This window comes from Ursus americanus, chromosome 18 (genome assembly GCF_024610735.1).
Source record: "Ursus americanus isolate L20-20 chromosome 18, mUrsAme1.1.p, whole genome shotgun sequence".
NCBI classification, from domain to species: domain Eukaryota; kingdom Metazoa; phylum Chordata; class Mammalia; order Carnivora; family Ursidae; genus Ursus; species Ursus americanus.
Window position 1 is genome coordinate 26142888 of NC_142144.1, and position 22504 is coordinate 26165391.

Genomic DNA, 22504 nt, shown 5'->3' on the forward strand with positions numbered 1-22504 from the left:
CAACACAAAATAAAGCAATTATAAATAGTCCAGGTCAAATTTACTTAAAGATTTTTCTCAATCAGGGCTGTCAGAAATTATCAACAATTTATTTTTTTAACTATCAACAATTTAAATTAAAATATCAAAATAATCCATCTGCAGACAACATGCTCTATAAATGAAGACAATTTTTCTTGATGATATTTAACAATTTAAACTAAAGTTTATGAATCAAGTTACAAGTACATGCAGTTGAGCACAATTTAAATACTCCAGTTATCATATTACTCAAGTAATACATACTACCATAAATGCTAATTTATAGTACCCAAAATTGGATAACACAGAAATCACAAATGCAAGTGCCAAGATTTCAAAAAGAATAAAGAACAAAAGATGGTAATGTTACAGTGATGTGCCCTATTATAGTGATGTATTAATTTCACGTACCAGTCTTTCTTATTCAATTCTCTGTCACTCTATCATCTGTGGTCTAAAACTAAGCCCAGTTGCGCAAAAATATTGTTAGTGATACCTTTAAACAAAGAAACAGATCTATTTCTAAGTTTTTTAATGTATCCAAGATTCTTCTTCAGAATATTAATATTTATTCCTATCTATGCCATATTCAAATTACTTAGTTATCCCTTAAGATCAGCACTAAGGATAAATTATGGCTCACTTTATTGGTTTCTGGATGTGTTATATTTTTATTTTGGAAAAGAACAGTTTTGCCATATTTTGGGTTAAAATAGGTTTTCATATGTTATTCTAAGAACCTAACCACAATTTCCTAAAAATACTACTATTCCTACAAGTAAAACTCTTATGAGTTCCAAAGAATAATTAACAAACCACCATTTGAAATAGCCCATTTGTATGACCGTTTTATGAAAGGTTTAAGCAAAATCACTGAGAACAAAATAGTAGCTATAAATGGTCTACACAGGATAATTAGGGGAGACTAAGTTAACGTAGTATTAAAATAAAAAATAACAAAAAGAATAAGGAATATATCTCAAGAAACTATAAAAGTGAAAGAATCCAATCTGAGGTCAAAGTTTAAGATAAAATATCTAAGAAAATGCAATGGGTGCACCTGGGTGGCTCGGTCAGTTAAGTGTCTACCTTTAGCTCAGGTAATGATCTCAGGGTCCTGGGATCCAGCCCATAGCTGCTCAGCGGGGACTCTGCTTCTCCCTCTCCCTTTGCCCCTCCCCCTTTTCCTGTGCATGCACGTGCACGTGCTCTCTCTCTCTCTCTCTTTCAAATAAATAAAATCTTTAAAAAAAAAAGAAAAGAAAGAAAGAAAATGCTATGAATTTGCTTTCAAGTCAAGAGAGAAAGTTTTAAAAAAAGGGTACAAAGTAATACAATTTAAAGAGCAGTTACTTGTCAGTTATTTAGAGTAACTGATAAAATTTTAATGAGAACAACATGCTATCAAATTTGTGAACCCAAAAGAACAGAGATATTCTGCTGTCTCCAACTAAAGAAGGAATGATATTGGTAGCCAAGTTGTAATTCTTTTTAATATTTGGTTTTTAAACTATCCCAATAAAGCTTTATGGTTTGAATTACATTAGGCTGATATCATCATAGCTTTTCCTTTGAATCATATAACAACAATGAAGTTTTAAGAGTTACAAAGGATAATTGGGTGTAAGATTAAAAAAGGAAAAAAAGAAAACAACGGAATCACTGGAAATAATGAAGATCTCAAGTGATGATACAAGAAGAGAAAATGATCCTAACATCTTGGAGCCACCACTTCCAAACAGCATCCTCTCACACCCATTAAGATGGCTACTACCAAAAAATTTAAAAATATGGATGAATGGATGATGGTGGTCAAAAGGTACAAATTTCCAGTTATAAAATAAGTCCTAGGAATGTAATGTACAGCATGGTGAAAAGAATTAATACATATTGTATATTTTTTTAAAGTAAGCTCTTGAACTCATGACCCCAAGATCAAGAGTCAAACGCTCTATCAACTGAGCCAACCAGGTGCCCCTACTGTATTGTATATTTAAACACTGCCAAGAAAGTAGATCTTAACTTACCAAACTCCACACTCAAAAAACAAATAATCCAGTCATGAAATGGGCGAAGACACGAACAGACATTTCTCCAAAGAAGACATACAAATGGCCAACAGACACATGAAAAAATGCTCAACACTACTCGGTCAGAGAAATGCAATTCAAAACCCCAATGAGATACCACCTCACACCACTCAGAATGGCTAAAATTAACCACTCAGCAAACAACAGATGTTGGTGAGGATGTGGACAAAGGAGAACCCCCTAACACTGTTGGTGGGAATGCAAAGTGATGCAGCCACTCTGGAAAACAGTATGGAGGTTCCTCAAAAAGTTAAATTTGAGCTACCCTATGACCCAGCAATTGCACTTCTAGGTATTTATCCAAAGGGTACAAACATAGTAATTCGAAGGGGCACATGCACCCCAAGGTTTATAGCAGCAATGTACACAATAGCCAAACTACGGAAAGAGCCGAGATGTCCATTGACAGATGAATGGATTAAGATGTGGAATATTACTCAGCCATCAAAAACAATGAAACCTTGTCATTTGTAATGATGTGGATGGAACTAGAGAGTATAATGCTGAATGCATTAAGTCAGTCAGAGAAAGACAAATACCATATGATTTCACTCATATGTGGAATTTAAGAAACAAAACAAATGAACATAAGGAAAGGGAAGGAAAAATAAAATAAGATGGAAATTGAGAAGGAGGCAAACCATAAGGTACTCTTAACTATAGGAAACAAACGGAGTTGTGAGGTGAGTGGGGGAAAGGGATAATCAGGTGATGGGCATTAAGGAGGGCACCTGATGTAATGAGCACTGGGTGTTATCTGCAACTAATGAATCACTAAACTTTACCTCTGAAACTGATGAAAAAAATATATGACATACAATTTAAAGCAATAATTTGTGAATAGTCTCAGAAAAAGAAAAGAGTAAACCTTAAAAGTTCTCATTTCAGGAAAAAAGTGTGTAACTGTGTTGTGATGGATGTCAACTAGACTTACTCTGGTGGTCATTTTGCAATATGTATAAAAACTAAATTATTACGTTGTACACCTAAAACTAACATAATGTTATAGGTCACATCTCAATTTATTTTTTTAAAGATTCTATTTACTTATTTGAGAGAGCGAAAGTGAGAGAGATCACAGAGGAAGAGGGAGAAGCAGACGCACCGCTGAGCGGAGAGCCTGACACAGGGCTCAATCCCTGGACCCTGAGCCCATGACCTGAGCCACGATACTGAATAATTCCATCTATATGAGGTAATTGGAATAATCAAAATCATGGAAACACATTGGTGGTTGCCAGATGGTGGGGTAAGGGGCAAATAGGAAGTTGTTGCTCAATGGGTATAGAGTTTCAGTTTTAAAAGAAAAAAAAGTTCTAGGGATGCCTGCCTAGATTAAGCGTCTGCTTTCGGCTCAGGTCTGATCCCAGGGTTCTGGGATCGAGTCCCACATCGGGTTCCTTGCTCAGCAGGGAGCCTGCTTCTCCTTCTCCCTCTGCCCCCTGCTCATGCTCTCCCATGCTCTCTATATCTGACAAATAAATAAAATCTTTAAAAATAAATAAATAAAAGATAAAAAGTTCTAGAGATCTGTTACACAACAATGTCAACAGAGTTAACACTACTGAACTGTACATTTAAAAATGGTTACAAGGGTAAATCTTGGGTTTTTATCACAATTAAGAAAAAACAAGATATCTGTAAACAAAACAAAGTTAATTATAATTTTTCTAGAAGATAAAAGTAGTTATTCACAGAAATTCACTGATTTTTGCTGTCAGTAAACCAAGTATTAAATAGACTAAAATTATTCATATTTAAATATGTTATATGATCTCACCTGTAACTCTTGCGATTTACGAGCTTGTTCCTGCTTGATACTGTTAATCATACTTTCTTTCACCTCATCCAAAATAGAATATAAACTATCAAATTCTTCATCTAACTCCGAAAGTACGTTAGAAGAATTTTCCTGTTTAATAAAACAATGATTTTACTGGAGCTGTCAAACATTAGGAAACTAAAAGATACGCTTATCAAAGGAGAGAACGGATTCACAGTATAAACTACCTCAGGCTAAAATCATATAAACAACAAAATTCTAGTATTTGACATAGGCTTTAAAAACAGGTAAATCCTAGAAGTGGGCTGCTAATGCTGATAGGACTATCTCAGTTATGAGTTAAGCAGCTTTTTATGGACTAGCCCATATTCTTTTCACCTTTTAGAACACTGTTTCCACAGGACAATGTGAAAGGTTGTTTTAAGGTTGCCAACTTGTCCAGACTTTCAGGTTCCAAGGCAGACCCTAAGCCAGTGGTTCTCAACCTTTGTTGTGCATCAGAATCACTGATGATGCATTTTAATAAAATATTCCAGGGATTTTGATCCCATAACTGAAGAACAGTTTGCACATATAGGGACGGGGCTAACTTTGTGTAAATCTTAAAATCTTTCAGGTTGTCTAAAACAGTGCATTTACATAAGATATACAGAACTTAAAAGACCAAGTAATTCCTTACTAGACCTAAAAGATACATCAAACATTGAATTTTAGTGCACCAAGGAACCTCAGAAGTCATCTGACTAGAATTTGTAGTCAAACTCCTAAATTTTAGGAATTAAAATACAGAAAAGTGACTTGCCCAAAGCCACACAACTAGTTACTAGAGGCAGAATCAATAAAGCATTTCAAGCCTGCTGACTTCCCAGAGTTCCTCACTGCCTCAATTAAGCAAGCTGCTGCTATTTCAACAATAACTTAAAATATCTGTGAAATCTCTAGATAAGCAATATCCACACTTACAGCACTTAAAAGACAGAAGAAATTATGTTAGGCATTTTTTGACTTAGATGAATCACTCAATTAAGAGAACTGGCACTGGTTAAGAGAACTAATACATACAATTTACTGTAATAACATAAACCAAACTTTTGCTTATAATTTTTATAAAAACCAGAAATCACCTCACTGGAGTCTTACCAAAAGTGGTGTTAATCATTTTACTGATTTATGGTGATAGAGAACAAGCTGTGGCAAAACAAATGTGCAGTCCAGTAGGCAAAGTACCAAAGTCAAATCTCACATTAACCACTTAGTAACAGTGTGACCTTGGACAAGCCACTTAAATTCCTGGACCTCAGTTTACTCATCTGTAAAAAGAGAACAGACTACTCCTCAATAACCAATAGGCACATCCTTACAGTCTCTTGCCTACTACCTCTTATGCTCCCATCTCCAGTGACAAGAATGTAGTTAAATTCCTCCTCTATTTTTTTTCTGGATTCTAAGGTAGAGTACTAATAATTTATTAATCAGAAAAATAGTTTGGGCCAGCTCATGGTCTCTTTTTCCAGATGTCAAATGTGATGACTCTCTTACATACAGATCAAGAGCTTTAGGACAACTAGCTTTGCTTATTTAAAGAAAGTGGATTCATGGATTCACCAAATTTTCCAGTAAAATAGTTTGAGAAAGACAGTTAAAGTGATGAAGATCTTAATCAACTAACTTTAATTACAACAAATTCAGAAATAAAGGTAATACAAGGACCATAAGGTTTACAGGCCAACACTCAGGCAATAACCTAGGTTCAAACAAAAACCACAGGAAAGGATTTACTGTCTACAAGTGTCCTATAGATCTTCTGTTTATTTCACCAAAAAATGACTATTAAATTTGTTAAGGCATATTCATCAACATTTCATTGCATACAGCATGGATGATCTGCCCAAACCTGGGACCATTTCCTTAAGTACTCCTCTTTCTCATTAGACACTTTATTTTTTACTTTTATTTTTTACTTTCTTCCAGTTCTACAAGCAGACCTCTTACCATCCACATTTACCTTCCGCTATTTATTATAAAAGAAATGGTTAGCTTCCCAGTACTCTGAAAAAATATAATTTGCTCTTAATTGGAATTACAAAAGACAAATCTATAATGGAAAGGGTCAAAAGTCAGCACTAAAACATTCCCTACCAACTACTATTGCAGAGTTTTCTTCTTCCCTTACTATTTGATCTTTCCATTGACAATGTAGAAATAGTAAGGAAAACACTTTTATTTATCTGCCATTTTAAAAACCTTACTCTTGGGTCACCTGGGTGGCTCAGTTGGTTAAGTGTCTGCCTTCAGCTCAGGTCATGATCCCGGGGTCCTGGGATCAAGCCCCACGTGGGACTCCCTTCTCAGCCAGGAGTCTGCTTTTCCCACTCCCTCTGTCCCTCCCCTTCACTTGTGCGCTCTCTCTCTCAAATAAATACATAAAATCTTAAAAAAAAAAAACAAAACACATATGGGGCGCCTGGGTGGCACAGCGGTTGAGCGTCTGCCTTCAGCTCAGGGCGTGATCCGGGCCTTATGGGATCGAGCCCTACGCCTTATGGGATCGAGCCCCACATCGGGCTCCTCCGCTATGAGCCTGCTTCTTCCTCTCCCACTCCCCCTGCTTGTGTTCCCTCTCTCGCTGGCTGTCTCTATCTGTCAAATAAATAAATAAAATCTTAAAAAAAATGCATTTTTAAAAAATTAATTAATTAATAAAAACCTTACTCTTACCTCCTTTAATTTATAATCTAGAGTTGATGTAGTATATTTATACTTCTGATTTGACCCAACTATCATTGTGACATATTACACAAACATTTTTAAAAAGATTCATACCTGAACTCCTTTTAGTGTTTGATTTAGTGTATCAATAAAGTTCTGAATTTCATCATTTTTATTTGCCAGGGTTGAAATGATCCTTTGTAGAGCTTCCTAGGATTAAAACAAGAAAAACACTTACCATCATGATATTTTAATAAGAGAATTATTAACCATAACAATTCTCTAAATAAACCAAATATTATATAGGAGTAGAAATGTAAAGCTTCTCATTGTTAATTTCCAAAGGTCTATCATTACAAAAGATGAGATATGTATTTGTGCTGTTTTACAACCCCTTATTCCTCGTGTACAATTTAATCACCACCATACCTTTCATACTGAAGATGATCAATATTATTAATACCAATAGCAGTACTATTTTAGGTCATAGGGCCAGGGCTAAGGAATAAAACCAAATCCTTAAATGCTGCAAAAACAAATGAAACTTTCTAATACAATGTTAGGATATGAGGAAGAAAAAGAGGCAGTAAAAGTTGACATTTTATTTATTTATAAAAATCAAAAGCATTTTGGAAATATGAAAGCAGATAATAAATTTGCAGCTAAAATTACAAAATTCATTGCAATATTTACAGATGCTGGAAAACCATAATGAGTAATTTAAGTAATTTTAGTAGCAAATACCTCAGACTTTTTGATAGTTTCCTATTTAAATAAAACACTTAGTTATTTAATCTTCTCAAACTCTCCAGTTCAGTGCTGTACAATAAAACTTTCTGCTATGATGGACATGTCCTATACACAGGCTGTCCAAAATGGTAGTCAATAACTATATGAAGCTAATGAGCTCTTGAAATGTAGAGAGAACAACTGAGGAACTGAGTTTATTGTTTTTTAACTTTAATTATTTTCACTTTTTATAGCCACATGTGACAAGTACTATCATACTGGACAGCACAGGTCTAGTTGTTCAGTGACTCTTCATGGGTAGTAATAGCAAAATCCATACAAGATATTTGTATTCTCGGTAAAAATCAAATGTAAGTACTTCTAGTCTATAATTTTCCCAGAAGCACAAGCCTTGTTTCTGTAAGTGCCTACAAGTGTAAATATTTTAATAATGTCCTATAAGACCTTGTGATAAAGGTTCTCCTCGAAATATAATTGGATTATCAATAAAGGGCTATATAAAAAGAGCTCAGGAAATAAACTGATAAAGGGAAAATATTTTAATAAATGTTCATAAGGCATTATAGTAGTAAAAAATTAAAAATCATCACAACAGTTCTCATTTAATTCTCACAAGAATCCCTGGAGATAAGGAAGTATCATCATCATCCCTGAGGCTGCCTAGGGCTCTCTAATATATTCACTTACCTATACTATTTCTTCCCATTCTCACCACTGGTAATATTTTAGTATAATAATACAATGAAATTATGCTATGAAAGAAGATCAACACCAAGAGTTAGGTGTTTATCCTGTTGGTGTTCCTCCCAGAAATAGGTGACCAAGATTTGAATACAAAGACAACCAGCAGAGGGGCAGAATGAAGCCAGGACTTGGGGCAGGAGTGGGCACAGTGGTAGGGGCAAGAATGGTAGTTACAGAGACATAGAAAAGGAGAGCAGAGGACTTAAGAGGCTTCTAGTTATTTATCCAAGATAGATTCTATATATATTGAAAAACACAAAGGAAGAGTAAAAATGGTTCTGCACAATAATTGGACTGTGTACAGTAAGCTTCAATTAAGACTGGGCTCTTTCTGGGACACTGGGTGGCTCAGTCAGTTGAGCATCTGACTCTAGATTTCAGCTCAGATCATGATCTTGGGGTCGTGAGATCGAGCCCCAGGTGAGGCTCAGCAGAAGTTGCTTGGGACTCTCTCTGCCTCCCACTCTTGCTCTTATTGCTTGCTCGCTCTCTATCTCTCTCAAATAAATAAACAAATCTTTAAAAAACAAAAGAATAGAAAAAAGAGACTGGGCTCTTTTTGGTAAATGGACTATAGTTGCCTCCCCTTTTATCCCTCCTAATGGCAAGGCCACATCCATACGGTACAGAGGAGAAAACAGTAGTAACTGCTGGGAAGGTAAAAATTATGCTCAGTCTGTCTCCAAAATCCATGCTGTTTACCTCTTTAGAATATTGCCTCTAAGTCTAACCAATTTGCCCATCATAAGAAATATCCATACAATAAATTATATATTCTTTTAAAATTTTGGTTTGCTAAGACTCTTCGTGACATATAAAACTGTTAGAATTTCCATAATAGAGAATCACTGCTTGAGGTTAAGCTTTGTCCAGTGCTACGCATACTCGTGAACTTCAAGCTAAAAATGAAGTCTTCTAGGAGAGACTTTATCCCATGATAAGGTGGAGTTAGGACCAATGAATTCAACCCAATAATTAAATTTCAATCACAAGTATATATGTGAGTTCAATAAACATTGAAAGAAATTGCACAAAAAAAACTGTGAAGCATTGGTATATAAAAAAGGCACAACTAGTTCAGAGACAAAACAAAACAAATCCAAAAAAAAAACCCACCCTAGTACAAAACAGCTTTCCACTTTTATTTTTTGTCTAAATTTAGTAGCAAACTCTGTATTTGGGGAATTCTGCAGCAAAAATTCTTTGGAGATAGCTGAAGCCTATTTGTCCCAGCTGGGTAACCTCTAAGCTCCAAACATTTTAATGAGAAGCCTCCTACCATTTTAAAGCTCCCTGCTATTTACTAGGTATAGTCAAAAACATCTAAATGCTCTAATTTTTATTAAGTTTTCAAGCTAAATCCCTTATACTTTTAAGAGTTACCTACCTACTGGGGGTCCCTGGGCGGCTCAGTGAGTTAAGCGTCTGCCTTCAGCTCAGGTCATGATCCCAGGAGCCTGGGATCAAGTACCTGGGCAGGCTCCTTGCTCAGTGGGGAGTCTTCTTCTCCCTCTGACCCTCCCCTCACTCATTTTCTCTCTCTGTCAAATAAATAAAATCTTAAAAAAAAAAAAAGTTACCCACTTGAAGTTATCAGACTCTGCTCTCACAGTAATGCTAGAGGGAAGAATACAGTCTTTACCAACTGCAACATTCAACAGAAATATAGTAAAGGCCAAACAGTAACCACATCAAAAAAGTATGACAAGTGAAGTTAATTTTAATATTTTACTTAACCCAACTGATCCAAAATATTATTTCAACATGTAATCAAAATTTAACAATTACCAAATTCCTTCTTTCCTTCCATTTTGGTAGTAGGTCTTCAAAATTTGATGTGTATTTTACACTTATGACACATCTCAATTCAAATGAGTCACATTTCCAGTGCTCAATAACCAAATGGGGCTCGAAGCTACCATACTGGACAACATAGCTTTAGAGGCCTAAACCACCCAAATAGTCCATATATTTTAGGAGTGGGGATAGGGCAGAGATCCTATATAGATCTGTTTAATTTGCAGTTAATAATACACAAAAGCTTTCTAAATTTTTTTCTTAGAAAACCAGAATTTCTATATATGTTTACCATATGCCAGATTCCTGAATTATAATAACTGTATGTGAATATAAGCTAAAATGTTACAACCAAATTCCTTTACCAGAATTTCACTAATTTCTCAGTTTTTATTTATGTAAACATTACCTTTAGAAATGGAAAAGTAATATTATAATATTACCACCATTGCTTAATATTAAGCGATGCATAAGGAGCTCTCCTTTTGGGATCTCTCTACTACCACAACAAGAGAAAGATACTCTTCTCTCCTGTAAAACTTATACTGCTCATTGGTTTTGGTTAGAAAAAACTTAAACGTCCATGTCAAGGTTGGTATCTGACAAAAAAAAAAGCTGCACCTGAAGACAGCTGACATGTAAGTTATAGAGACTTAAAGAATCATCAGGATCCTTCGTGTATGGTACTCCATGCCTCCAAGATATAATACCCTGAGATTACAGTTAATCTTATGGTAGAGACCATAAAAAAATCTAATGGAAAAGACTACTTCCCTTTAATTCATTCAAAATTCTGCTATTACCAGAAAATGAAAAGTGACTTTTTCTCAATTTGTATTGGCCCATGAAGTGTTAATAGCAATATTTCTGGAAAGAAACCTGTGTTAAAGCTTTTGGGGTAATGGTATTATATGAATTACTTAAGGCTTTAAAAATACCATACTCCCCCAGAAAGTGGTGGGGAAGGAAAGGTCTTTAAAGGCTGATACAGTATTTCAGGGAAACATCATCTCATCTTTGAAGAGAAAATGCTTTATGGCTCACATTTTGCACTTCACTGGGAGTTCTACTACAGAATGAGGGTCTACCACGGAACACCTAAATAAAGGGCCCACATCCTGAGAAGACAGCTTACCTTACTGCCAAAGTAACAAAGACTGAAGTCTGAGATTCTCAGGGACAGAGCGGGGGGGGGGGGGGGATACTCCAATCTCTAGGTAAGGGAGAGGTTCGGGGCCTTTGCTGTAATATACACCAGTGAGATGCTACACGAATGGACAAGCCAGCTGTAGAGGGCTTTGGAGCCTCAGCATTTAAGGTGACCTGTATTTTAACAGCTACCAAATGTATTAGAAAACATGGCTGCAGTGGGGCACCTGGGTGGTTCAGTTGGTTAAGCATCTGCCTTTGGCCCAGGTAGTGATTTCAGGGTCCTGGGATAGAGCTCCACAAGGGGGCTCCCTGCTCAGCAGGAAGTCTGCTTCTTCCTCTCTCTCTCTGCCACCACCCCCCATGCTTGCTCTCTTGCATGCTCTCTCTCGCAGATAAATAAATAAAATCTTAAAAGAAAAAAAGAAAAGAAAACATGGCTGCAGAAGAAGCAATCATCCAGATGACTAAGAGTCAGAACCCAAAGCAACCAATGTGACCTTGGTAGCTAATACAGATAAAGTGCTGCCTCTACCCTAAGCTTTTCTAAGAAGAAAAAAGGGAGGTATCCTGAAAGTTCTGCAAGGATAGACTGCTGAAGGGTTCCAGAAGCTCTGAAGCCACTTGCCCTTTAATCTGGAGAGAATGAGCAAATGCCAAAGACTGTAATTAAGAACTCACATTTAGTATTCTCCTATAGTAGAAGTTTATCAGGAAAGGATGAGAAATAAATTATCAAGCGGACCAGGGCTTCAAACATTCTGGTCCTCACAAGAACAGGGACTGGCTAGACTAAGGGTGAAAATGGCAGGAAGACAGAAAGAACTAAGGAACTTGGAGGTGAGTAGAACTGGAAAACAAATTACAAGTAACCAAAATATTTAAGTACCACCACCAATACCAAAACTTGTAATAATTAAAGGATTAGGATTACATGAACCGAGTTCTGAAATTTAAGCCCAGCTTGTGTATGTGATATGAGGCTGAAGTTTTCTGTAGTTGGTAGGACTCGGAGAAGAGGTGTATACAGGGATAGTGTGTATGCCTAATATAAGAGGTATGCAACAGGAGGCTAGCTGAATAGGTATCAAATCCAGCATAATTTTGTTAAAGTGTTTTCTAAATATGGCAGGCAATGTGCCAGGGCAGGATTGCTACATTCAGAAACTTAGAGAATGAGACAGAAAAGAATTAAAAGATACCATAATCTTTTTGAGTTTTCTACCCCACTTTATCCTTTTAGGACTTCCACAATTAATCAACAGCTTTTATAATTAAGACACAGCAATGATAAAGAAGTTGAGGAGGAAGCACAAAGCAAAAAACCTCAATGAATGTAATGTAAGCTGTGCACAATCGGAGCACCATTGATACAGAGCCTCCCCTCTGAGCTCCAGACCATTTTCATCCAACTGCTTACTTGGAATCTCCACTTGGATGTCTCAAAAGCACTTCAAAACTCAACATGTCATAACGTCCCCCACTAAACCTGAGCCCTTCTCTAGTGTTCTATCTCTGCAAATAGTAGTACTAGCTGCAAAATCAGAAACCTAGGCCATCATCATTACATCCTCTCCTTTCATTTGTGCTCTACGTGTTATCACTAAGTCCTGTGGATTTTACCTCCTAAATAGTTCTATAATCAGTACTACTATCTTAGTACAAGTCAACATCATATCTCAACTTATACTCTTGCAAAACTTAAATGGCTTGTGATCCATTCTTTCTCGCCAATTATCAGTTCTGTATACTGCAGCTAGAAAATATGATACCATCACTCCTCCTGCTTACGAGCTGGTCTTCAATGGCTTTCCACTGGTCCTTGGAAAAAACTGAAAATCTTTAACATGACCTGTTAACATGACCTTACATAATCTGTAAAACCCTGCATGATCTTCCCACTGCCTATCTCTCCTGCTTCAACTCACACCAGATTTCCCCTTCCTTGCTGCATTCCAGCTGCAGTAGCCTTATTTCTAATATGCCTTGTTTCCCACCTGGGAACCCTCACACCTATCAGTTCCTCTGCCTATAAACAATGTTCTAAAACATATACGCGAGGGGGAACCTGGGTGGCCCAGTTGGTTAAGCGTCTGCCTTCGGCTCAGGTTATGATCCCAGCGACCTGGGATAGAGCCCTGCATTGGGCTCCTTGCTTGACGGAGAGCCTGATTCTCCCTCTCCCTCTACTGCTCTCTCTGCTGCTTCCCCTGCTTGTGCACGCGCTCTCTCTCTGTCAAATAAATCAATCTTAAAAAAAAAAAAAAAACTGTACACACGATGTATCATTAAAAGATGTTCCATCATTAAGACAAGTTCCAGAAAGGTATTTATGGAATGAACTCACTGTGATATATAGTAGCCTCAGCTATTATCAAACCCTGATGATGAAGGAGGACGTCTGCTCTGTGAGATTCTATCAATGTGAAAGGATGCCTACGAGGGTCTCAGATTTCAACTCAGACCTCAAGTCTCCCATTACCTTCCAATATAATTATATTTTGCAAGACTTCAGGTGGCCATGACTAAAAGTTCTAGGTGATACAGGTCTGAAGATGCACTTTGCCCAATACCAATTCTGCTGGATCACAGTAAAACATATAGGACATACATCTCCAAAGGAAGGTGTACAGGCAATCTCAGCCATTATCCTTTGGTCAAGAACCACAGTTACCAGGATCTCAAAAATAAAACTAGTTTATCAGGATTAACTCTGTCAATTACTTGACTAGGGAAATAGGCTAAGGTTAAGTGCCATGCTAAGAAAAACAAAAAAAGTAAGGGGGGGTTATACACCCCAGCCAAGCACAACTGCAATCATTCCCATGGAATGGATCAAAAATCTAGGATGCTGGGATCTACAAGGCATGAAGTACCCTCTTCAAAGGAGCATAGCTTAATATTATGCTTATAGTCACAATAAATCATGTGAAGTAAAAGCACAATAGTCTCTGAGCAAAATAACAAATAACACTTTTATACTCTTAAGTGCCAAGCACCATTTTAAGCTCTTTACATATATTAATTCATGTAATCCTCTCAAGAATCCTATGAAGTAGGACACTATTATTATCCCCATTTTCTGATTCGGAAGTAGAGGTACAGAGAGGTTAAATGATAGTTTGCCCATGATCTCGGTGCTAAAATGTGCCAGCCTGGATTCTAAGTAAGGCAGTCTGACTCCTGAGTTTGTGCTCTTAATTATTACACTGTACTACCTGAAAATAAAGATCAGAGGTACATGAGAAGAATATCTAAGGGCACCAAAAAGACTAAGATTTTTACTTCAAGACTGTAAAAACTAGAGCTGATCAACAGTCTGTAACCTGTACCACGCTGCCAGGTACAAGCGCAACAAAAACAGCTATTCTTACTGCAGGTATATCATCTTGTAAGTGTGAGAACATGATGACTTTCAACATTTGAAATGGCATGGTTCTACTGGTCTTAGCTTAATATATGTGAAGATGGCAAATTCAAATGTTGAGTCTTAATTCTGCTGCATCCAACAAAAAACTGCCAACTTGGGTTACTTTCTTGAAAACCATCCAGTGCAACCAGCCCCTGAAATTATGTTGCAGAAACTTCTTGTTCTTAGACCCAGTGGCAGAAAACCATTATACCCAGGTTTATATGCTAGTCTGAATCTGAGGACCTCAATGACCACATAGTCATAATTAGAGAAACATTTTGATATATGTGTTTCCCACCAGCATCTACTCACACCAACAGAAGATTTGATTCACATTCTACATTAGTATTCCAGGACGCTGAAATACAGAAATCTAGAATCACTGCAAATATCACTAGTCAATCTACAATTTAAGAGGGTCAATCTGTTTTTATGGTCATTTCAGTAGTATTCACTAAGCACCTTCTATGTGCCAGGAACCATGCTAAACTGTCAACATGAAGTATCTTTTTAATCATCACAACAGATTTTTAAAAAGTAGTATCCGTCTTTGCATTTTATGGTTGAAGAAAAGGAAGGTTAGAGAAGTTAAGAAATTTTCTTAGTTCACACAGCTATCAAGTGGCAGTCACAATTCAAATCCAGGAAGCTGCCTGTACTTTTATACTACCCTAGGCGGCTTACACTGCCGTGGAGTGTACAAAACAAGCATAGGGTTCCTGCAATCAGAGCAAAGGGATCAATGAAACCAGGATAGAGCATTTCTGGAAAATATCCTAATGCCACCAGGAATGATGCCACTTGCATCACACCACACCATAGACTTCTCCTTTGAATTAGGTAACAGGAGTTAAAATCTAGAAAGCTCTATCCAGCTGATAAGCTAGACAACCAGAATCTCACCAGCTCACCATAGCTCTGGCAACACAAATAAGAGTATTTGCTCAGATGTTATGTGAAGAGCTGAAAAAGAATTATATATTGCTGAGGAATTCAGGAATCTGATCATCATAAATAGCTAGCAGGTAGAAAGCCATGCCCTCTCTTAAGAGTGAAACAGTTAGGAACACTACCTATTTACAGAGGCAACTGAGGTGATCCACAGAAAAAAAAACTAATAAAAGACCTGGTAGGGAATTCTGCCTTTCAACCCTGAGCCCTGCTGTAAGACAACAGGACAGAAGAGGTACTCTCCCCCCTAGGATTTGAGGAAATACAAGTGACAAGCTAAAGAAGCCTCATCCACACACAGTGACCTTTGAATTGGTTGTTCCAGTCAGTGAAGTCTAGGAAGCTCATATTCAGCCAAAGAAACCAGAGGTCCCATCATCCAACTGAGGGAGGTACAATGGGAATGAAGATAGGGGCGCACTCAGGTTCTGCTGGTGGCAGTATAAACAGCCCTTCTGAAGGGCAACTTGGCAGTACATACCAAAAGATTTTTAAAAGTTTAGGCACGTCGACTCAATAATTCCATTTCTACTAAATTTATTCTAAGTAAATAATTAAAGGTAGAGGTAGACTTGGCTACAGATGTTCATCTCAGTGTTATTTATAAGACTAGAAGGTTGGGACCAACATAAATATACAACAAAGAGTACTGATTAAAAATCAAGGAATACATCCATACAAAAGAATCCTTAATTAAGTGTAGAATAATATTAACATGATAAAAGATTTATAATACATTAAGTGAAAGACAAACTATAAAGCAGTATTACCGTAGCATGATACCATAGTCTTTTTAAGTTTCTACATACATAAAAAAACTGGAATGTAATACATACAAATGTTAAAACAGGTTATCTCTGGGTGGCAGGATTATGGGTGATTTTCATTTTATTTTCATTTGTCTATATTTCCTATTTTCCTACAATAAGCTTGTATTACTTATATTTATCATGTAACAAAAGTACACAGGCTGGCTGTGCTAACACATTGTTATCAATAAGCTCAAAATATAATTAGCTATCAATCAACAAGTATCAATAACTAAGACCAGATACTATCAGAACCTTGTGGCTGGAAAGAGTTCCAACTGAGAATGTAAAACATACAAAAAGAAAGCTGGACATAAAATCTACCATCTTTAAAATACTATCTACCCTAGATTGGAGTGGATTATCTATCACCATGGCAAACATTCAGTATGTTTACTGCATGAATAATCCTGTTTACACTCAGCCAGGCATTGCAAAGCAGCACAGTGTTCAAATTAAAATTAAAATTAAAGAAGGAAGGAAGAGAAGGAAAAAATCTGCTTCACCATCAATGCCTGAACTGCCTGGGTTGGAACTGCACCAATGTGCTTATGAATGGATTTTTTGCAGTTCAGTATTGTAAATATATTTTCCCTTATAACTTTCTTAACATTTTCTTTTCTCTAGCTTACTTTATTGTAAGAATACAGCATACGATGAGAGACTATGGACTCTGAAAAACGAACTGAGGGCTTCAGAGGAGAGGAGGGTGGGGGAATGGGATAGGCTGGTGATGGGTAGTAAGGAGGGCACGTATTGCATGGTGCACTGGGTGTTATACGCAACTAATGAATCATCAAACTTTACATCAAAAACCAGGGATGTACTGTATGGTGACTAACATAATAAAAATATTATTATGAAAAAAAAAAGAATACAGCATACGATACATATACAGAATGTATGCCAGATGACTACTTACGTTATCCATACACTTTCAGGTTACTATTTCAGTCAACAGTAGGCTATTATTAGTTAAGTTTTGGGGGAGTCAAAGCCTATTTCCAACTGTCTCGAGGGCATGTCAGCACCCCTAACCCCTGTGTTGTTTAAGGGTCAACTGTTATTTCCAATTTTTTAAAACTGCCATGTTCAGTAAAAAATGAACATATCTGTATTTAAATATAGTGATCAAGAGTATGTGAGTATGGTTCTTTGAAGAGGGTACCTCATCCCTGTACATCCCAGATTACTTTGTTCCATTCCATGAGAATGACTGCAGTTGCATTTGGGTAGGGTTTTTAAAAACTCCATTTATACTTTCCTGTTCACAGCTCTACTTTAGAAAGCTAAGAACCTCCTTCAAAAAAGAAAAAGAGCTGGAGAGAGGGGATATGGATACACATACACATACAGACACACACACACACACACACACACACGCACACACAAAGAAAAATAATGATTTTATCAAGGCATCAAGACAGCCAAATTCCAGGGTTTTATATAAATCATGTTCTATACGTTCTATCAACTATTTTCACTAGATTTAATTAGCTTCTTTGAAAAAAAAAAAAAAAAACTATAGGGGTGCCTGGGTGGCTTAGTCGGTTAAACATTTTCCTTCAGTTCAGGTCCTGATCCCAGGGTCCTGGGATTCCAAGGTCTGGCTCCCTTCTCAGCAGGGGCTCTGCTTCTCCCTCTCCCACTGCCTCCCCCGCCTCACTCCTGTGTGCAGACCCGTGCTCTCTCTCCATCACTTGCTCTCTAAGAAATAAGTAAAATCTTAAAAAAAAAAAAAACCACGATAGGGATTTGTTTCTATTAACATCTTAAATTTTAATTAATCATATCACCATTAAAGACAAAGGATTCAGAAAAGAAGGGCGGTAATAAAAAAAGCTCGGGCTGTGAAGAAAGACCGGGCTTGAATGCAGACCATCACTTGCTAGCTGCGCAACCCTGAACAAGTCAGTTAGCCTCTGAGTTTGGTTTTCTGTATAGATGTGCAACAGGAATAAGAGCTATCATGAGAGTTTAAAGCAATCTAACACAATACTGGATGCAGAACAATACTCAAATTCCTTTTCCTTTCTTTTCCTCAGGGAATATATTTGGTTTTGACTGAGAAGAGGAAGTAATTTTGAAACATGAAAATGTTTGGTTGTCTGGATATGGTGGAGGTCTCTGAATTCCTAAGGTACAATATGAAGGAAAAGAAGAGCAAATAGCAGGGTAGAGGAGGAAACTGGGATAAGGAAGCCACGTGTAGACAGCTACTTGCTAAGCCTGTCATGCTTTAAAACCCGCCCTATTCAGTTCAATCTCCCCAATCTACATTTGTCTGGTCTTGCATAGTCAACCCTCACCTGTCACTGCCACTTTCCAAGTGGAAAGTAAAGAACATGCAGGGAAAAGTGGGGGAAACCAAACAATTTACAATGTATACTCCTGGCAACATCCTTCCTCTGGGCTCCCCCTTCCTCTCCACCTTTATTATTCCTACACCATGTACCTTTCCTAGAAACAGCAACCCCAACGAATACAAACGATCTCCTGTGCAAAACCTTAAACTATCAAATTCTAAGGGCCAAGATTCTAGAAAGGTGTAAATGTCTTTTGCTTCACTGGTTTCTTTGAACATACGCATTTAATCAGGTACAGAAACCTTTAGGATTTTATCTTAAAACCACTTAAGGACATAATCAAAAGGTTTGAGTATCAAACAAAGCCACCTATCCATAACACATCCTGGTCGCAAAAGTGTCCCAGAAACTCGATATAAACAAAATCCTTCTGTTTATTTCTAGGAGATAATACTGTGGTTTTCTGTATCCAACAGTATGCCTTACATACCCAAGGCAATTATGTTTTCTTCCTCTACTCAAACAGAGCATCTGTTGCTAACACAACACTGAAGTCCAAGTTATTTTCACAGACAAAAAAGCAGCTGGTCAAGCTAATCCATCTGCTGACTAGCCACCATCAAGCTTCTGTAAGACTGTCCAGTTAACTTAACCCCTATTGTCAGATTGCATGAGTCAGAACTCCCAATCCTCTTTCAATTAGGATTTAACAACTCTTCTTTGACACCACCATTTGAAATCACTTATTACAGATATAAAAATAGAAAACATATTTTAAAACTTAAGGACAAAGGTTAAAAATTGTAGATTGGATTAGAAAAATAGTTATACAAATTATCAACAAAAGGAGAAAGTTATTTTGAAGTTGGGATTATGATATTCATAATAATACCAGCAGTACTTAATGTGTGCTAGGCACCAAGGATTTTAAAAATTAACATGATCCTCACAATAACCCTTTGAGGTAAGTACAATTGTTATCTCTATTCTATAGATGAGAAAATAGAGATACACAGCAAATTACCCAAGCTCACTCAGCTCATAGTTGGTAGCTGAGACTGGAGACCTGGCTCCAAAGTCATCCTCTTAATAATTTAAAGCCCAAATCCCAATGCTTTACTAACAGGTATATATTCAAGCTGTCCTCACCATTTGCCACTGCAGTACCTTACCATTTTCCTTACGATGACTAAAGTACATTCCTGATACTATTTTCATTATAACATTTTATTTTATTTTTATTTTATCTATTTATTTGAGAGAGAGAGTGTGTGTGAGAGACAGCATGAGAGACAGCAAAAGCACAAGCAGCGGGGAGGGGTAGAGGGAGAAGCAGACTCTCCAGTTGAGCAGGGAGCCGGATGCGGGACTTAATCCCAGGACCCTGGGATCATGACCTGAGCTTCACTGACTGAGCCACCCAGGCGCTTGTCATTGTAACATTTTATAACAGGGAAGAAAAATCATGCCAGGGGTGTACTACTTACTTAAAGAGAAATAAATACACAGTCCATTATTAGTTCAGGTATATAATTGATTCTGCAGTAATTCATGAGAAAAAGATGCTCAAATTCACAGCAATAAATTGGTTATAAGCATTAACACCAGATACGCATTTTAAGTTATAAAAGAAAATAGTTTTTTTATTAGAAATATTATTTGATACCAACAAATGAAATGAAATTCAGCACATTTTCTAACACTGAGAAGTTGATTTTCAAAGTTATCACAAAGAACACCTACTTCTTTGCTACCTCTGGAGAAACTGCTCGTGGTACTTGTAGCTACTCAAAAACACCGTTTGGAATGAGACCAAATAAGTTCAACCTTGCAGGAGCCACAACTTCCAACTCTTGAGTCCTTACTGAAGTGAGGGATAATGCATGCCCCAGCAAAATAAGATGATCCATGTTAAAAAACTCTTTAAAATTGTATTTTATACCACAGAGTATTTTAGTACTTTGTAAACTTTAAAACACTTTGTTTTCATAATGAATTATTTTACCTGATTTTTACAGTAACTCTATAAAATATTCTACTTCCACTGCATAAACAAGAAATAGATTAATCATACTTAAGTGATTTGCTCCATATCACAGAGCCAGTAAACAGCAGCATGGAACACAAGTCTCTGCCCTTCCATTTGCCCTGAACTAACATCCATTCAGCTATCATATGACTTTTACCTAAAAAGTTAAATAAGCTGTGAAATGTTTAACAAATTTAGGCAGAGATGTTTTAAACATATATATATTCAAAATACACAAAATGTAATTTTTTTACATATGTCCAATAGTCATGGAAATGAAAACTGAGTATACCCAATTGGGTTTCAAGATGTACCCATACAATTAAATCAAATGCATTTTAATAAAATACTATAATAGTCAACGCTTAAAACATCACTACACGATTTTCCCGTGCCCCCGTGCTCCTTGAGGAGGTGAATCCGAGCAAAATTAAAGAAAACGTTGTTCTAATAAGTTTTTCCAGTGCTTTCCATCTAATAATAGAAAAGAATGGCCTCTTGGATAGATATGCCCTTGTTTTTCCCTGCTACATTATTAACACTTGTGTTCGCCTCCTACACTATACTATACTATACTATACTATACTTCAATTACTATCAACTAACAAAGAGAACAGGGTGGTTGATTTCTATACAGGGATTATGATTCAATTTTAATAAGTAATTGTATTCAAAACATTGGCTATGTTCTCGAAACATTTTTTTTTTCTTAATTGAAATTACTAGTTCTGTATATCCTCTCTTTAACTTGTTCGGAAAGTATACAACAGGCCACAACAACCATTAAGGTAACTGTGACTAGCAATAAGCTGGTCGAAGAGGGTGGGACTACTAACTCTCTTCTCCCAGTGCAACTAGCACTAAACACCAAGACCGCTTCCGAACTGGTCACGAGGCGGGTGGGAGCGGGGGGCGCGGTACTAAGGAGATTTGGTTCCTGCCCTAAAGCAGTGTGTATTGTGCCAAGAAAGAAGGCTGAGTCGAGGAAGGAGCATCGGCTTCGGCGTCAGCAGGTAGACCCCACGCGCCTCGGTTTCTGCTAAGGAGTGATAAACCCGCGCTCGCATGTGGGGAGGCTCGAGAATCAAAGGCGGGCCTAGAGCGCTGCAGAAAATGACTGAGAAACGGGGACAGCTCCCTTCTTCCCCTCAGGAGCCAGGGCCCAGGGCCAAAGGCCAGCTTGGGTCACCGGGCGCGGTCCCCGCAGCCTGGCGGGCGCCGCTTTGCTCTCACAGGGGAAGGAGGGAGGGTGGGGGGCCGGCAGCCTCGCCCTCCGCCGCCGCAGCCCAGCCTGGCCCCGCCAGCCCCGCGCGCCCACCGCGCACCCGGCCCCGGGCGCCCCGCCCACCCCACCCCCCAACCTCGGCTCCCCCGCGCCTCCTTCCCCCACTTACTTTCTGGGAGTCCATGGCCAGGGACTAGGTCCGTTGGGCCCGAAACCGCGTCGAAGAATCGTGCGGCGAGGCGGACAGAAGTCGGGCACGCCAACACCGTCCCCGCGTCCACCGCTCTCCTTCACCGCCGCCTCAGCCTCAACCTCAGCCTCAGCCTGGACCGGCGCCGCCCGGCCCGGCCCCGCCCCACCGGGTCCGCGCCCAGCCCGCGCGCGCGCCCTCGTCGCGCCGCGGTTGCCAGGGTGAAAGGGCGGCCCGCAGGAGGGAGGGAGCCCGGAGCGCCCTGCGCATGCGCGCTTCCGCGGGACAGGATGGGGTGGAGGGTGTCCTGTGCTGGATGGGAGGGGCAGAAACCACGGAGCACTCGCCCCTTAGTGCCGTGGGTCCCCTGAGAGAACCTTCCCTTTTCCCGCATCCTTTTTCCTCCAGCAAGCGCTATCGCTGCAGGCCTTGGAATGGACCACTGGGCATCCAGCAGCTGGGCCCGTGGGCAGGGCAGGGGAAAGAGAGCTCTGACCCTTGAGATAGATCAGCCCCCTCTCCATCCTGCACCCCTGACA

The 22504-nt window shown here is 38.3% G+C and overlaps 1 protein-coding gene across 3 annotated transcripts in view; it reads right to left on the bottom strand.

Moving 5' to 3' along the window:
- The window catches only part of FSD1L (fibronectin type III and SPRY domain containing 1 like), a 65273-nt gene extending 43098 nt beyond the window's left edge, over nt 1-22175 (bottom strand). For 2 of the 3 annotated variants that reach the window (XM_045780402.2, XM_045780400.2), the window contains exons 1-3: nt 21945-22175; nt 6718-6813; nt 3892-4023 (exon numbers count right to left, since the gene is read on the bottom strand). In XM_045780402.2, coding sequence (XP_045636358.1) covers nt 3892-4023; nt 6718-6813; nt 21945-21959 — 243 coding nt within the window. In that variant the 5' untranslated portion in view covers nt 21960-22175. The remainder of the gene's footprint in view (nt 1-3891; nt 4024-6717; nt 6814-21944) is intronic. The other variant, XM_045780399.2, reaches the window with a different exon arrangement.
- Between the last annotated feature and the right edge of the window lie 329 nt (nt 22176-22504).